General features: G+C 34.0%; 1 protein-coding gene across 1 annotated transcript; it reads left to right on the top strand.

Moving 5' to 3' along the window:
- Positions 1-10,863: 10,863 nt before the first annotated feature.
- LOC128888647 (uncharacterized) lies at positions 10,864-14,186 on the top strand. Its single transcript, XM_054145710.1, has 5 exons — positions 10,864-11,011; positions 11,516-11,629; positions 11,885-12,010; positions 12,466-12,576; positions 13,846-14,186. The coding sequence occupies exons 1-5, from the start codon at positions 10,929-10,931 to the stop codon at positions 13,847-13,849; spliced, it is 438 nt and encodes a 145-aa protein (XP_054001685.1). The 5' UTR covers positions 10,864-10,928; the 3' UTR covers positions 13,850-14,186.
- The last annotated feature ends 843 nt before the right edge of the window (positions 14,187-15,029 follow it).

Here is a 15,029-nt window from a genome sequence, read left to right as displayed (position 1 = left end):
TTCTGGAGTACAATAACTACATTATAGCTGGAAAACTAAAATTGTCATAAACGCAATTTCATGTCTTGAAGTTTGAAAAAAGAAGAAATAAGACAAAATATAAAAAATGTTGTTAAAATCACAATACAGTATTAATTGAGTCACAGAATTATCTGATAATGGGATTTTTATTCCTAATTGTAGTGGCTGACGGGAAAATAAGTAAGACTCATGTGCTTTTTAAGACTTTTTAATGGAACGATCTAATAATATAAAAGTCCTTTAAAAGTTTAATTATAAGCAATCTGACCACAGAATCATATATCCATAATTGCAGCATTTCAAGTACTATTACAATGCATAATTCTATTAAAAAGTGGGCGTCACAGTTACGTATGTCTTCCTGTATTTTCACGGGCGGACTAAAACCACTTAATACTACTGATAGCGAGGAGTCAGCTAGAATTCGTCACACGTGGTCCAAGTAGGTTCGACGAACAACTACCTTCAATAATAGTTAATATTTATCGCAAGATTTCATCATCCTTTTCTTTCTGATGCAATGGGTTAAAGATTTATACAGATTGTAAATCAATAAAGTTGAAGTCCAGGAAGTATTGCGCACTTCGAAACTCGATTACCTTATCAAATGATAACTTCAATAAAACGTAATTTTAAGCACGATCATCTATGATGCGTCATCGTTCCGAAAGCAATTGCATTTCTCTGCAATGCTGCCTTAATTTTTTGTCGTCGTCATTAGTGGATTTCGCATTCGATGTCGTTATTATCGTTGTATTACTCAAAAACAATTCATTATTCCATATTTCAAGATTATTTTAATTCTTTGCGTATTAGTTTTCGTTAAGAAGGAAATCCATAAACTTCCTCTTGACATGAAGACGTTATTGAGGATATTGATACCTCCTTTCAAACAATTCGCACGTGTTGGTAAAAGTGTGCAGTGCTACTTGAAACACGAACGCGTTCAATACAGTTTGTGTAAAATACACAAACATATACAACCAACATTTTTTTACAAAAAATTAGTGAAAAAGGAAGTTTATTCTATACTTGCTACAAAGGAAAGACAAATCCTTGCTTTCCTTTACACCTAAAGATAGTAAGGATTACTATCCTTGTGCCTACAGTTTTAATATACAGTGGGTGTAGAATGTATTCGTACACCGATCAATTTCCCAAAAAACTTTTGTGTGAAATTGTAGTTTCTTAACTTCTTTTTGTATATTCTTGGAAATCTCTAGAATAGATATAGTCCAAACAACATTTACTAGTTAATATAATTTGTGAAATTGATAAAAAAATGTGAAAAGTGGGTAAAAGTATAGAAGCAATAAGTATTTGTACGATTATGAGATACGTTACAAACTCTACTGTAAATGGTTCGTCACAAGAATCGTACAAATACTTATTGCTTCTATACTTTTTACTCACTTTTCGCATTTTTTCGTTAATTTCACAAATTATATTAACTAGTAAATGTTGTTTGGACTAGATCTATTCTATTATATACTTATAAATTAATGTAAATGTCTTTTTTTCTTAATCAAGTATTAAAAATGAAACAGTTGTGCGAATACTTTATCGATTAATTGTTTTTTTTTTTTTTTAATTTCGCAAATTACATAAATAGCTATTTTTTTGTACTCTATCTATTCTAGAGATTTCCAAGAATATGTAGAATGTCATTGTTTATAAAAATTAAGTTGATAAATTACAATTTTACATTTTTTTTTTTTTTTGGAAATTGATCGGTGTACGAATACTTTCTACACCCACTGTAAATATTTTCTCAGAAGTCGAACAATGCAGTCTATCTCCATTCTCTCGAGTCCAAAACGAACTGGAGATCTAACGCATAATTGAGAGTGCGTTTAATCGATCCAAACGAACTAATGCATGATGAACCGCAACGGTCACTATTCAAGTCACAAAAGTGTTAGAGAGAGTATTGGTAGATGCCATGCACTATCTAAACACAACAGAAATTTTAATAGGTATAATCTATAACACCATCCATCTCGAAATTGAACTTACAATAAATAATTACAAAGATTCTAATGTTCTTTCTAAGAAATCTAATAAAAATAAGAATACTAGCATGACGAATGTCTCAACTCGTCAAGTAATTAGTGTCTAGAAAAAGACTTTGGCCAGTAACGTCATAGACGAAGATAGAATATTATCGTATGAAATCAGTGTAGAAGTTCGTGCAAATCTATTCTCTCGCAGTCAGGCAATCCAACTTCTTGGTACAAAGAGTTTATGTAAATTTGAACGAACACTATTCTACATACTTCAGGAACGAAAGAGAAACCGGAACGAAACGTGTCATTTAAAGCATTTCCCAGCGAGACGAGCCAGCGCACCATGCATTGTTGCGGTAATGAAACTTTCGCAAACGAAATCTAGCGCGTTTGCGAAATGTAGAACGTACTAAGTACTGTCAGCTTCTTTGATTCGCCTGGAATCTCTTAATACACGAGTAGACGAATTACAAATGCATCTGTGCGTTCAAATTATCCCTGCGCGTGATTTATTTCCGTGCTTTCAAGTCAGGTTTCTATCCACTGTAGTTTAACAAACTTTGCTGAACGCAGTGATCGACCACTTCCATATACTAGGAATTATTGCATTCATTCTCTGTATTCTGTGTAAATTTAATTAATTCATAATTTAGTTGTTATTGTTAATTTTGGATTCACCGAAATTTTTTTTCTTTTAAATTATGAAAAGTTAAGAAGAGATCCTTGATAAATAAGATACGTGACACTGAATGCTTTATACTATAAGGAGGCCTGAAGCTGAACAAAAACATTATATCTCGTAGTAGCTTAATCCTTTTATGTTCTTTATTTGTTACTGTCCCTGTGCCTACTCTTCTACTATATGTATTTTCTCAAAAGTGGAACAATACAGTCGATCTCCATTCTCTTGGGTCCAAAATGACCCAACCTTAACCATGCTAGTGTTATACATTAAATTTTAAAATACAGTACACTAAAGAGGACATCAAACTGGCCAAAAACATTATATTTAATAGTAGCTTAATCATTTTACATTCTTGATTCGTTACTATCCTTGTCCCTACTGTTCTAATATACGCTGGGTATAGAAAGTATTCGTACACCGATCAATTTCCAAAAAAACTATGTACAATTGTAGTTTATTAACTTATTTTTTATAAACAATGGCATTCTACATATTCTCGGAAATCTCTATAAGAGATAGAGTACAAAAAAATAGCTATTTATGTAAGTTACGAAATTAACAAAAAGGAAAACAATTAATCGATAGAAATATTGAAGCAATAAGTATTCGCACAACTGTTTAATTTTTAAAACTTCAGTAAAAAAAAAGAAATTTACATTAGTTTACAAGTATATAATACTTCCTTCGTGGGATTTCCTTTTGATTTTATAATTATTGTGACTCTTCAAAGCATTAAATTAACTAAATTATTAGGTAGAAGTTAATAAGAAGTGGGATCTTTTTCCATTTCTCTATTAGAACCATTTTTAAAAGTAGTTTACTGGAAATTTGATGTTTTCTAATTCGTACGGAACAATAAACTAATGTGTTTACGTTACAAACTCTACTGTAAATGGTACGTCATAAGAATCGTACAAATACTTATTGCTTCTATACTTTTACCCACTTTTCGCATTTTTTTGTTAATTTCACAAATTATATTAACTAGTAAATGTTGTTTGGACTGTATCTACCTTAGATACTTCCGATAATATGTAAAATATCATTGATTACAAAAAAAGAAGTTAATAAACTACAATTTCACACAAAAGTGTTTTGGGAAATTGATCGGTGTACGAATACATTCTACGCCCACTGTAAATATTGTCTCAGAATCCAAGCAATACAGTCGATCTCCATACTCTAGGGTCCCAAATAACCCAACCTCAACCAAACTAGAGTTGTAGATTTATCTTCAGAAAATATAGTACTAAAGAGGGTAGAAAGCTGCCGAAAAACGTTTCATCTTCCACTAGCATGTTCGTACCGCACTAATGACTGAATTTTGCCCATCTCTGCACGTGTGCATTTGGTGGCTCTAATTCCGTCGTGTTCGCGCGAGCAGTTCGTCCATGGCGAGCGCGATTGGCCGGAACGATCGGCCGACGTGCCTCGCTCGTCTCGATAGATATCGAATTATTTCATAAATACGCACACACAGCCCGCGTGGGTGGACGATTTCGCAACGGTTACTGCGCAGCAAATCGCTCCGACTGTTACGTTTGCCGTCGAACGGGCCTCCAAAGTTGCACAATCTTAATCCCCATTTTCCGATCGACGCGGTAACGTTCTATCGGGGCTGGCATGTACATTGACACGCAAAAGTATTCGTGTGTCGCGGACGCATAAGTTGAATGGAAACAGGTGGAATCCGCTACGTCGATTGATGACGTAGGAACAATCCAAAAAGTTTACGTAGACATTGCGCCCCGTTTGACCTCGGTCCTAAGATATGGCCAGTTTTGTACTCCAGACGTTCTTAGTCATAAACTGAGCTAGTCTAGACAGACTTCACCAAACTGTTTGTATACAATGCTTAATTACTCATTGATATCTCTCAACCTTGTTGATCATTCTGTTCTGTGAATCAGAATCGTTATTTTTATTCGAGAATTGTTTTGGTAAGCTGCCGTGTGTTAGGAAATATAATAGGTATTAGTAATAAGTACTCGGATCACAAAATAAAGTATACGTATGTAGGATCTATCGGAGTTGAATTGATTGAGTGGAGTTGGATTGATGTCTCTTGGTTGTTTTTAATCCTGAGATATGGTCATTCTTGTACTTTAGGTATTTTTAATTACAAACTGAACTGGTATAAGCTGGAATATTGAACTGTTTGTATAGTTGGAACTATATTGACTGTTCTGTTCAATAAATCAATATTCTCTTTTATATATATATGTACACATGAGGAAACGATCATCCTAATCGTAAACCTTTTATAGGTCACTGGTACCCATTGTTACTACTTCCAATAAGAAAGGGAGCGGAAATTTTGTATTTTTAAGTTTATAGTGTAAGTAAATGGATTATGACAAATAAGTGAAAAAATATCCAGGGAGTTCTGCCCTTTAAATGGTTAATGTCCACCTTGAGAATATTAATATTTGCAGTTACAAAACTGTATGCAGAAAAGTAGAGAAGTTTAAATAGATAAACATTGCATGCACATTATAAGTTTTGTAGGTGTATAAACAAAAATATCACGGAACAAGTAATGGCAACTCATGCTTTATGCGTTTAAATTAATCACAAACATTCATACTTATCGTTTGCAATGAGTTTGCGAATATTAAGTTGTAAATAAAATGAATGCAAAAGGTTAAGGTTATTTATGTAAACCACGTAATTCGCCAACAACAAAGAAAATGTGACTTTTATGTTTCTGAATAGTGGTTATTTTTTTATCTCTGATTTAATCCTATTATCAATACATATCTCAACTTTCTATCTCTCAACCTCATTGACCATTTTATTTTACAAGTCCAGTTCGTTCCCTTCATACGAGCTTTCTATGTTCCTAATGACCATTGCATTTCACAATTAGACTTTATTGACGTCACGGTGGATTTCGATGCTGTATATTCGTAATGATTGATACGAATAGTTTTGCATCTCACTGTACATGTATGCTGCACTAGCTCGTCGGCCGATTTCTTCGTTCAGATCAGTCGAGTGTATCTAGTCAGGGTTCATTGCAAAATTTCCACCGTCGATATCGCGTTTTACGCCCTCTTTGATTGTCCCAAAAACTTTGTTTTCTTTTCATCTGTTTTTGTTGTAACGCGCGCGATTGGGGGCCTGCCGGGTCGCGATGCATGTCCATAATGTGGTAGATCAGCGTCAGTTGACCCGCTATCGGGACTCTAACACGCGAAAAGACATCGTGTACCGAGTTACAGGGTATTTAGAACTTTGTTCCTCTGCTCAGGGAAGCGTAACGATGCTTTCCATGCGTGTAAGTTGGCTTAAAAGTTGCTACAAGGAAAAAGTAATCGAACGATTCGAACCAAATTCGATGCTTTTGGGAATATGCTTAATTATCAGGGAATGTGATAAGTGAGCCTCTCTGGACACAAATTGATCGATTACACGAAGTAAAAGGAGCTTAGTAGCCACGCGTTAGTCTAGATTGAATCATTCTCATTCTTAATAATAAAAATTCTAAACAAAAATGGTGAGACTACTAGGGAATACGGCTGCTTGGTTTATTTTTTTAACAGTGTTGAGACTACTTTACTTTCTTCTACAATATTTGCTCTACCACTAATAAGATATTATAACTTGGTGAAACTTTGTTACTATTCTTTATAGAATACAGTACTTGCATACCCTTTTATCAATTTGCTCCTAAGAGCTATCCCCTATGTTTGCATCATCTTACCTCCTCATTCATCTCTTATTTTTGTAACACTGTCCAACAAATTTAAACTTTTTTTAGATTCCGCGATATACACTAGGTGATTCTTATACGGTTCCTCGTCCTAAATACGAATCTGAAAGTGAAATTGCTCCATCACACTTAGTTTTTGAGAAATTCGCAATTTTGTAAATACGGTCGATTTTTAGAGAAAACGTAATACTACTTGAAAACTACTTAAAAGATAGGGGAGTGTTTTCTAAATGTGAAGACATATTCCTTTAGAATTATTTGCTCTTTCGAATGCCTGTAAATGAACACCGAAGTTCAAAAAGTTGCCGACGCGAGTACTTTTCACGAAATACTTTTGTATTTTTATGAAAAGTTATTCGTTTAGGTCGAATTTACTATGCATTACAGGATTCTGCAAACATTTCTGAAGAGAAAACCACCCGCGGCAAATGTTGGAACGTTTTCTAGTTCGTACAGATTCAGAAAATATTAATTTAGGACGCACGAATTCTGTTTGCCGACGCGCAGGCTTCGCTCGCTCTATATCGGTGAATCAGGGCCGTCGTCATGCGTTCTGCACAATCGTCGCCACGTGCTTGAATAATAACCATCAAATTCTCGTAACTTCGTTAAAATTCGCCCCACATTGACGAATAGAAAACCATTTTAAAGCTTAATGTTTCTACTTTTCGATACTTTAATCTTTTGTTATTTAAGTTAGTGTTTAGGGGGGGGGAGGGTAAACTCTCCTCTAAAGAGAGGGTTTTTTTTATAGGTAGCTGTTTTTATTAAAAATTAACAACATAATATACAATTATAGATTGAATTAATTGTTAAATAATTACCAAATTAGCAAAAGTCGAATAATTGAAGATACAAAAACGGGAAATTAGTGATTAAAATTTAAACAGTGGACAATTGTCTCCGTTTTGTTGAGTTGCAGTATAAATGAAATATTAAAAATGTAATACAAAAACCGATAGCGCGTGGCACCGATTAGGCGAATCCCGTAGCGACGGCCGTGACTGACCGAAACATAGCGAGCAATGGCTGTGCAGCGGCAAAACACCGTTCGTGCGTTCCGAGTTGACGTTTTTGCATCGACACTTTCATGATTGGCGTAATATTTTATCGATCAACATGCGAACAGAACGAAAATGCTTACTTACCAGTCTTGATATTACTTCCTTCCTGTTAGTTTGTTTTTTTATTATTTTTAATGACATTTCGATAGCGATTCGCGAATTTTTATACGTGGAACTGAAGATGCATCGGAGTCGCGATGTACGTTTCCGCGTAACGACAAGAATTTTTTAACGTACTTATGTTGCTGATTTCATCATTCATGCTATCTTCGTCCACGCAGATAAAGGGAATTAAGCATGACGCAAGGATACACGGAGGATGTGCGTGGTACGAGTTTAAGGAATGAGCGAAATTAAAAAAAAAAGTTATGGACACACCCAAGTGTAGTAATTGCAAATTACTAGATAAGAAGTTCCAATATTTATAAATAATCGAAATAATTTGAATGTAACACACCAATGTTAAATTTAGCATCGTCGAAGCTTGGAGTACGAAATCTGATACGTTCAATTAGACGATGATTATTTTTATCACGATCGTAAATTATTTTACTTGGACATTGCATTTCTCAATCTTACACCAGATTTGTGGAATCTATCGAGAGGACTTTCCAGTATCGTTAGGCATATAATTGTAAATTAGTTCCCTGGGACTGTGTACTTCCTGGTGGCGATTAAATCAGTAGAGTAAACTTTTAAGATTGATCAAGCGTAAATTTAATAGAAGTAACGTTTGTTGGTTAAATGGAGTTGAATTAACGGAGATAAAATGACGAGTGGGTAAATAGGACAAGTAAATAATCGAGTGTTGCAGCTGCTTACAACTTCGAATGTATTTGTTACTTATTGGTGCGAAAGGGAGATACTTATGTGTTGTTGTAACACTGAGGAATCGTAAACACACGATTCTTACGAGTCTTAAAATAATTTTGCACATTCCTCGCGTCGAACGATAGCGAATTTCAGATAGAAACACAAAGAAGAACGGAAGAGTAAACTTTTGACCCGATGGAGGCAAAAAAAAATGAATGGGAAAGAGATAATGCTTATAATTAGAACACGTATTCGGCGATAATGGTGGTTTCTATATGAATGTATAGAAAATTTTTTTAAGTACGACCTTGATCGGGCACGTCAATAACAAAATGAACGTATTCGAAGCTTAGATGTACTCAACGTATCTCCGTTTTATAACGGTTCGACCAATTTGCAGCATTCAGAGCTCAGACTGCAAACCTGATACGGAAGGATCACCCAACTTCATTTTCATTTACACTATTACAATTAAATTTTAACAACCCTACTCTATTTGAAGAAGTTGGTCATTTCAATAAATTTCAAAAATGTCATGTCAGAGAATTCAAAATTAAACTGTCTCAGACATTATGATTTTGAAATTGAAAATACGAGAAAATTGGCTTTGTACCTTAAGAATGGTATGTCAAAAACACATCAAATTTGTTAAGATGATTTCTATGCATGGGGAATTGATGTTATTCAACTTTCGAACGAATTCTACATACATGCATGTGTTTATATACACATTTACAGTGGGTGTAGAATGTATTCGTACACCGATCAATTTCCCAAAACACTTTTGTGTGAAATTGTAGTTTATTAACTTTTTTTTTGTAATCAATGATATTTTACATATTATCGGAAGTATCTAAGGTAGATATAGTCCAAACAACATTTACTAGTTAATATAATTTGTGAAATTAACAAAAAAATGCGAAAAGTGGGTAAAAGTATAGAAGCAATAAGTATTTGTACGATTCTTATGACGTACCATTTACAGTAGAGTTTGTAACGTAAACACATTAGTTTATTGCTCCGTACGAATTAGAAAACATCAAATTTCCAGTAAACTACTTTTAAAAATGGTTCTAATAGAGAAATGGAAAAAGATCCCACTTCTTATTAACTTCTAATTAATAATTTAGTTAATTTAACACTTACAATAGTTGCAATAATTTTAAAATCAAAAGGAAATCCTACGAAGGAAATTGTTTTTTTCTTGTTAATTTCGCAACTTACATAAATAGCTATTTTTTTTTGTAATCTATCTATTCTAGAGATTTTTCCGAGAATATGTAGAATGTCATTGTTTATAAAAATTAAGTTGATAAATTACAATTTTACATAGTTTTTTGGGAAATTGATCGGTGTACGAATACTTTCTACACCCACTGTAGACGTGACAACGTATGAGAACTTGATTAAATTAATTAAAAAAATGAACGAACTGGTAAGAAAATATTAGCACGAGGGCTGCATATTTTCCTGTACAAATAAAAGTAGCAAATTTTAATAAAACTAAATAAAGCAATATCCATTTTATTTTTGTTAACAGTTAAAATATTCGTTACTGCAAACGTGTCGTCACTTCAATAAAAATACACTCTGCGTATTGCGCATTACTCGTAATAACACCCTTGCTTCGTCACAGAGGATAGCGAATTGCGAAAGTGAGCGCTGAACACACCCACTTTAAAGAAAAGTTTAAGAAAAAAGCGTGATACGACAATCATTTGCCACAGCTATCATATCGGAACGTTCTTTCGTCAATCGATGAAACTGTTGAATTCCTGGGCACGAATACACTTTTGCACGTTTCTCCTATCGCAGAGAGCAATTAATGAGGGAAACTTAAAGGAGTACCTAGCACGGTCCCAAGAAAGGTGCATATTTGTGAATTTTTTGGTGACAAACGGAACATTATCTGTTTCAGGGTATTCGAAAGAACGTTTCTTAATGCATGTGTCGCAATGTTTGTATTTAAAGATATCTTAAATTAACAAAGCTACTGCGTTGTAGTTAATGCTGTCGAGTCCAAATCTGCACCTTATACGTTTCTCACATATAAAAAGAACTAGGCTAATTCAAAATAGTTTTGAACGTTCTTTCGAATTGTTCAAAACTTATTACCAGAAAACGTTCCGTTCGTCCACATAAAATTCCCAAACAAAACATTCACCTTTCTTCGAACCGTTCTAGGAAGTTCTTCCCCCTTCGAACCAACTAATTAATTATTGTCCCATGGTCGAGTGGTCAGGTCGATGCGCCTCCGTTGCGTCAACGATAGAATCGGCAATTCAGAGAATTAAATTACGATACGAAAGACGAATTTATCGAACTCATGCTCTCGTGCATTAAGCAACGAAACATGCTGCCAGCGGTATCACGAAAGAGGGTGTAGAAGTAACGTCAGTTAGGCTTTTAAGTGGGGAGGATGTTCCTCCGAGACGAATATATACGCGTATCAGGCCGTGTTGACTTACAGTTCCAAGTAGAACGACACGAAGACAACTTCTTGTGATATCTACTTCCGAAACACAAGAAAGTTTCAAGAGTAGACCGTGTTCGAAGACGTTTATTTCGGTTTTGATTTTTCTATTTTTTATTTTCGACCGTAAAACTCACGTGGTTACGCAAACATGAAGTCCTGGATCAAAATCGTATCGCTGTTCACACTATTTTATCTGTCCACGATCGTTTCTGCTCGTCCTGGCTACGGAAGGTTTGTACACATTTTGATTTGACCTTTTGAGTGACCTCTTCCTGTTTGATTAGTTTTTTATCGAAAAGGATCTGTTTTCGCTTATATCAATTAATTGAAAATTTTAATATCCAACGACAATTTGCATTTTCCTAATCGTTGAGTGCTTGATACCGAGGAAACATTCAACCTTGAGATAAAAAGTTAGAAGCTACTTCAAATTAATTTTTTATTGCTAAATATCAATCAAATCAGCTAAAACTGATTTTATAGATTGATATTAAAAAACTGTTAGATGAAAGTTGATACTAATCAATCTGAGAGTTACGAGCTTTAAACTTTTAAACTTTACAAACTAGCTGGCTGCTGGCTGAATGTAACTTTTTACTTAACTCTAATTTCTAAGCTATTTTCGTAACTGTATTATTCTAATTTAAAATCATTCCCCATCGTATCAGACAATAATTTTATAGGAATTCTTTCTACATAAATTATTAAATGCAGTTTTATTTTTTCTTCCAACAGATTCACGAATGAGAATCAAATTGGCGCTCACGATGCTGTGTTGAATTTCGCGAGAACAGGAGAAGATGATTTAGCAGGGAAAATGAACGAAGAATTATTAGGAGTGGTTAATGAGTGAGTAATTTTACTCAACTACGGATTTTAAGTATTTATGATACACGCGAATACGTAACCATAAGTTATATGCACTTATGTGAAACAAAACGTTAATATTATTATACCAATTAATAGAGTATATTATACATATATTATGTACATTTTGCACGAATGCATAAAATCCACAGTCTACTTATGACTTTCTTTATCACAGTTTGTAGAATGAAATAGAAGTAAGTATTATTTGTAATAAAATTTTTGTCGCAAATGCAGGCGGCAGAAACGATTATCGGATCAAAGGCGAGCAGAATTAGAGACCCTGATGGCCCTCTATAAAATGACTGGAAAATTACACCCCACAGTGATGAGGAGTGGCCGACAATTGGACATATCGAAAATGTGAGTGTCGAAATTGATTATTTATTTCAAAACGATGAAGTAAATGTTCCACTCGTCGTTGGTTCAACCATCATTGTCTTGAATGATACTACAAATTTTGGGTATTACTTCAAGGCTACATTATAATATGACGAAATAAAGCATTTTTTTTTAAGCATTTAAATATTTTTCATTTTTTAGTAAGTCTCACGATACCTGTTGATTTACTCAATACTGTTATATTACCTTTGATTATGTTTATACAATTTTCAACAATGTATCCAATTACTTATTTGCATTTTCAACGCATTGTAGAGTCTAAAATCATGATTACAGTACTGTGAAATAATACTATTTACAAACTGTTAATAATCATGTCAATGAAATAAATTAAAAACGTAATCGTCAATATCGATATTAAATGCATTTACATTTTAGGCACTTGTTCTCTAACTGTCGCTTACTTTATGCTTCAGTGGCCGCAGGAAACGTTCCGTGTTCGATATGAACATGAAGAATCTGCGAAAACTCTTCCGACTCTCGGGACAACTCGGCTACAAAGGAAACGCGGCTTATCCTGTTGTTAGGTATGCAAACTTAAATTATACGTCACTTTAATTACCATACGTTTATCGAATCTTGCAACTGTAAGACTACATGCACCAGATACTAAACGTTAGAAATTCAAATTGTTGGGTGCTCATAGTGTACAGCTCGATGATAGTGAAATTCAACTTTCGCCAAATTCGAATTTTGCAATTCAATTCAATTTAATTTGATTTAAATCATCACGTTAAATTAATTTAAATTTCTTCCTTGAAAGAATGCATATTCGTTTGGATTTCCAAATCCAAATTGGATATTGCATGTCCAAGACTAGATGAACATTCTGTTAAAGTAAGGAGGAAAACAGAGGTTTATTCGTATCTCTCTATTTGAGTTTTCCATAAAAAAAAGACAAGAATATAGTCATTTAATATAGTCGAATCCTTTTTTTCTTTTTGCCACAATTGAATCTTGTGTACTCTATCACATTAAATTATTTTTCAATACATGTAATTAAAATAATTATATTCCCGTTCATATCGCAATCTTTCGAATTCTAAAGACGACTCGATTGTAACAACCGACCTCTAACAAATAAATAAAATACGCGCTCGCGAAACTGAGAATTTCCCCGAGCACACCACTTTTCCGATACTCAACCAGAAGATACGCAGATATTTCTCGAGCGTTTCGGTAACAGGATAAAATATAAACAGACAGAACTTTTTCGTTGTTGATCACGTGCACCGACTTTGATGACGCGTTCAATGTCCTATCAGCGCGCGTACTTGGTTGCAAATTGCTGCGTCAAGAGATATCCGATCGATCATCGAAAAAATCTTGGCGAACTGCGCCGTGGCGCTTATCCGTTTCCGAGAGTTTCGTTTTACTCTGTCATTTTTCCTTCTATCTCTCTTTTTTCATTTTTCATCGAAAAAAACCCACAGCGAACGATGCCAAGAGTTTCGATTCATCATTTCTTCTTCTTTCTTCTAATTTGTCCTTCGAGACCGATAAGATCGTAATAAAAAAAAAGCTCGAAATTAGCGACGCGCACGCGTACACCAAGGAGAAGCGTGTAAGTGATGTAAGACGAAAATAAAGTTACTCCAGCCGTCTTATCTCGGTTGTGTCGCAATTACATTGATTCACATCGGAAATAATTCGCCGACGACGAGACTGATTAAGATACGCCGGTGGCACGCGAAGCGTTCGAGGACGATGCACGAAGTCTCTTTAAGTCTTTTTCTCTTGCAAAGAAATCTTTTTAGACACTTAATTAACATAATGTTACTCATTTGTGTTTACAGTTGAAGCTTTGGGGCAGTATAGAAGACATGGACGTTAATTTTATTTGCCAAATGAGGTACACTATAAATCAAAAAAGGATGGACCCTGGAATGAAGAAGAAAAAAAGGAATCTCGTTCGATGTATCAGTTCCTCACACGAAACTATCGCGAACGGATCGCGAATTAAGTGTTTCAATGAAAATCACTATTACACGACAACTCCTAATGCATTCTACAACAACGACAACTACAATCACTCGACTTATTTATTTAACGCGAACGAAAGTTCTGAAAATTATATTGTCAGATATTTGTATCTATTTCTCATCAAATTCATCAAATAAATTATTTATTTATCACATCATGATATTTTTCTTGGCGCTTCCTAATTTAATATCCAGGAACCTCTTACCTAATTTCCTTAGTGTAATTGTCTAATTTATCGTTATTGGATGATGAACAAATAATATAGGAACAATAAATACTTATATTAATGAATTATCAACGATAATGATGTATAAAGTAACAATGGAACTTCTTACATTTAATAAATGGATTATTAAGAAAAAAAAAACCTCTTCGGAATTCATTACTAAAGTAAAAGTAATAGTTATGTAGGAGTGTGATATATAATACGAGGGTAAGCGTGCGAGTGTATCCGTGAATGTAACGGTTGCGTGGTTACGCGGTGTGATTTGTTATTTGTAATAATTCGGAGTTCGGTTCGGTCGAGACAGTTGTAAAAGTCAGACAATAAAGTATACGTTGTCAAACTGCAAATCGTTTAAAAGTCAGTTGATTCCTACACTTAATAAAGAGCTACAGTATAAAAATGTCATAATTACTGATAGAGAACATAAAGCTCGATTGAAAAAATACGTATCACAAATCATTCTCTAAACACGACTATTTTTAGTACGTAACTTATATAAATTATTAAAAAGAAAATGAAAAAAATATTGTCAATGTAATGTAATGTACTTATTCGGTCTTAAATATTAATTAACCCTACGAATCTGTAATTTTCTTTCAAATGAAACATAATACTGATCGATCTATTATACTATACCGCAAAAGGATAAATATTGTCAATTTTTTTTTGTCATTGACAAAAAATATCTTTTTTTTTTATTGATAAGCGCTTCGACCCTTCTCGGGTCCATGCACACTAATATTACACGTACAGAGAATTTACAGAGTACAT

The sequence above is a fragment of the Hylaeus anthracinus genome, unplaced genomic scaffold (genome assembly GCF_026225885.1).
Source record: "Hylaeus anthracinus isolate JK02 unplaced genomic scaffold, UHH_iyHylAnth1.0_haploid 11994, whole genome shotgun sequence".
NCBI classification, from domain to species: domain Eukaryota; kingdom Metazoa; phylum Arthropoda; class Insecta; order Hymenoptera; family Colletidae; genus Hylaeus; species Hylaeus anthracinus.
This window is presented reverse-complemented; position numbering and strand designations above follow the sequence as displayed.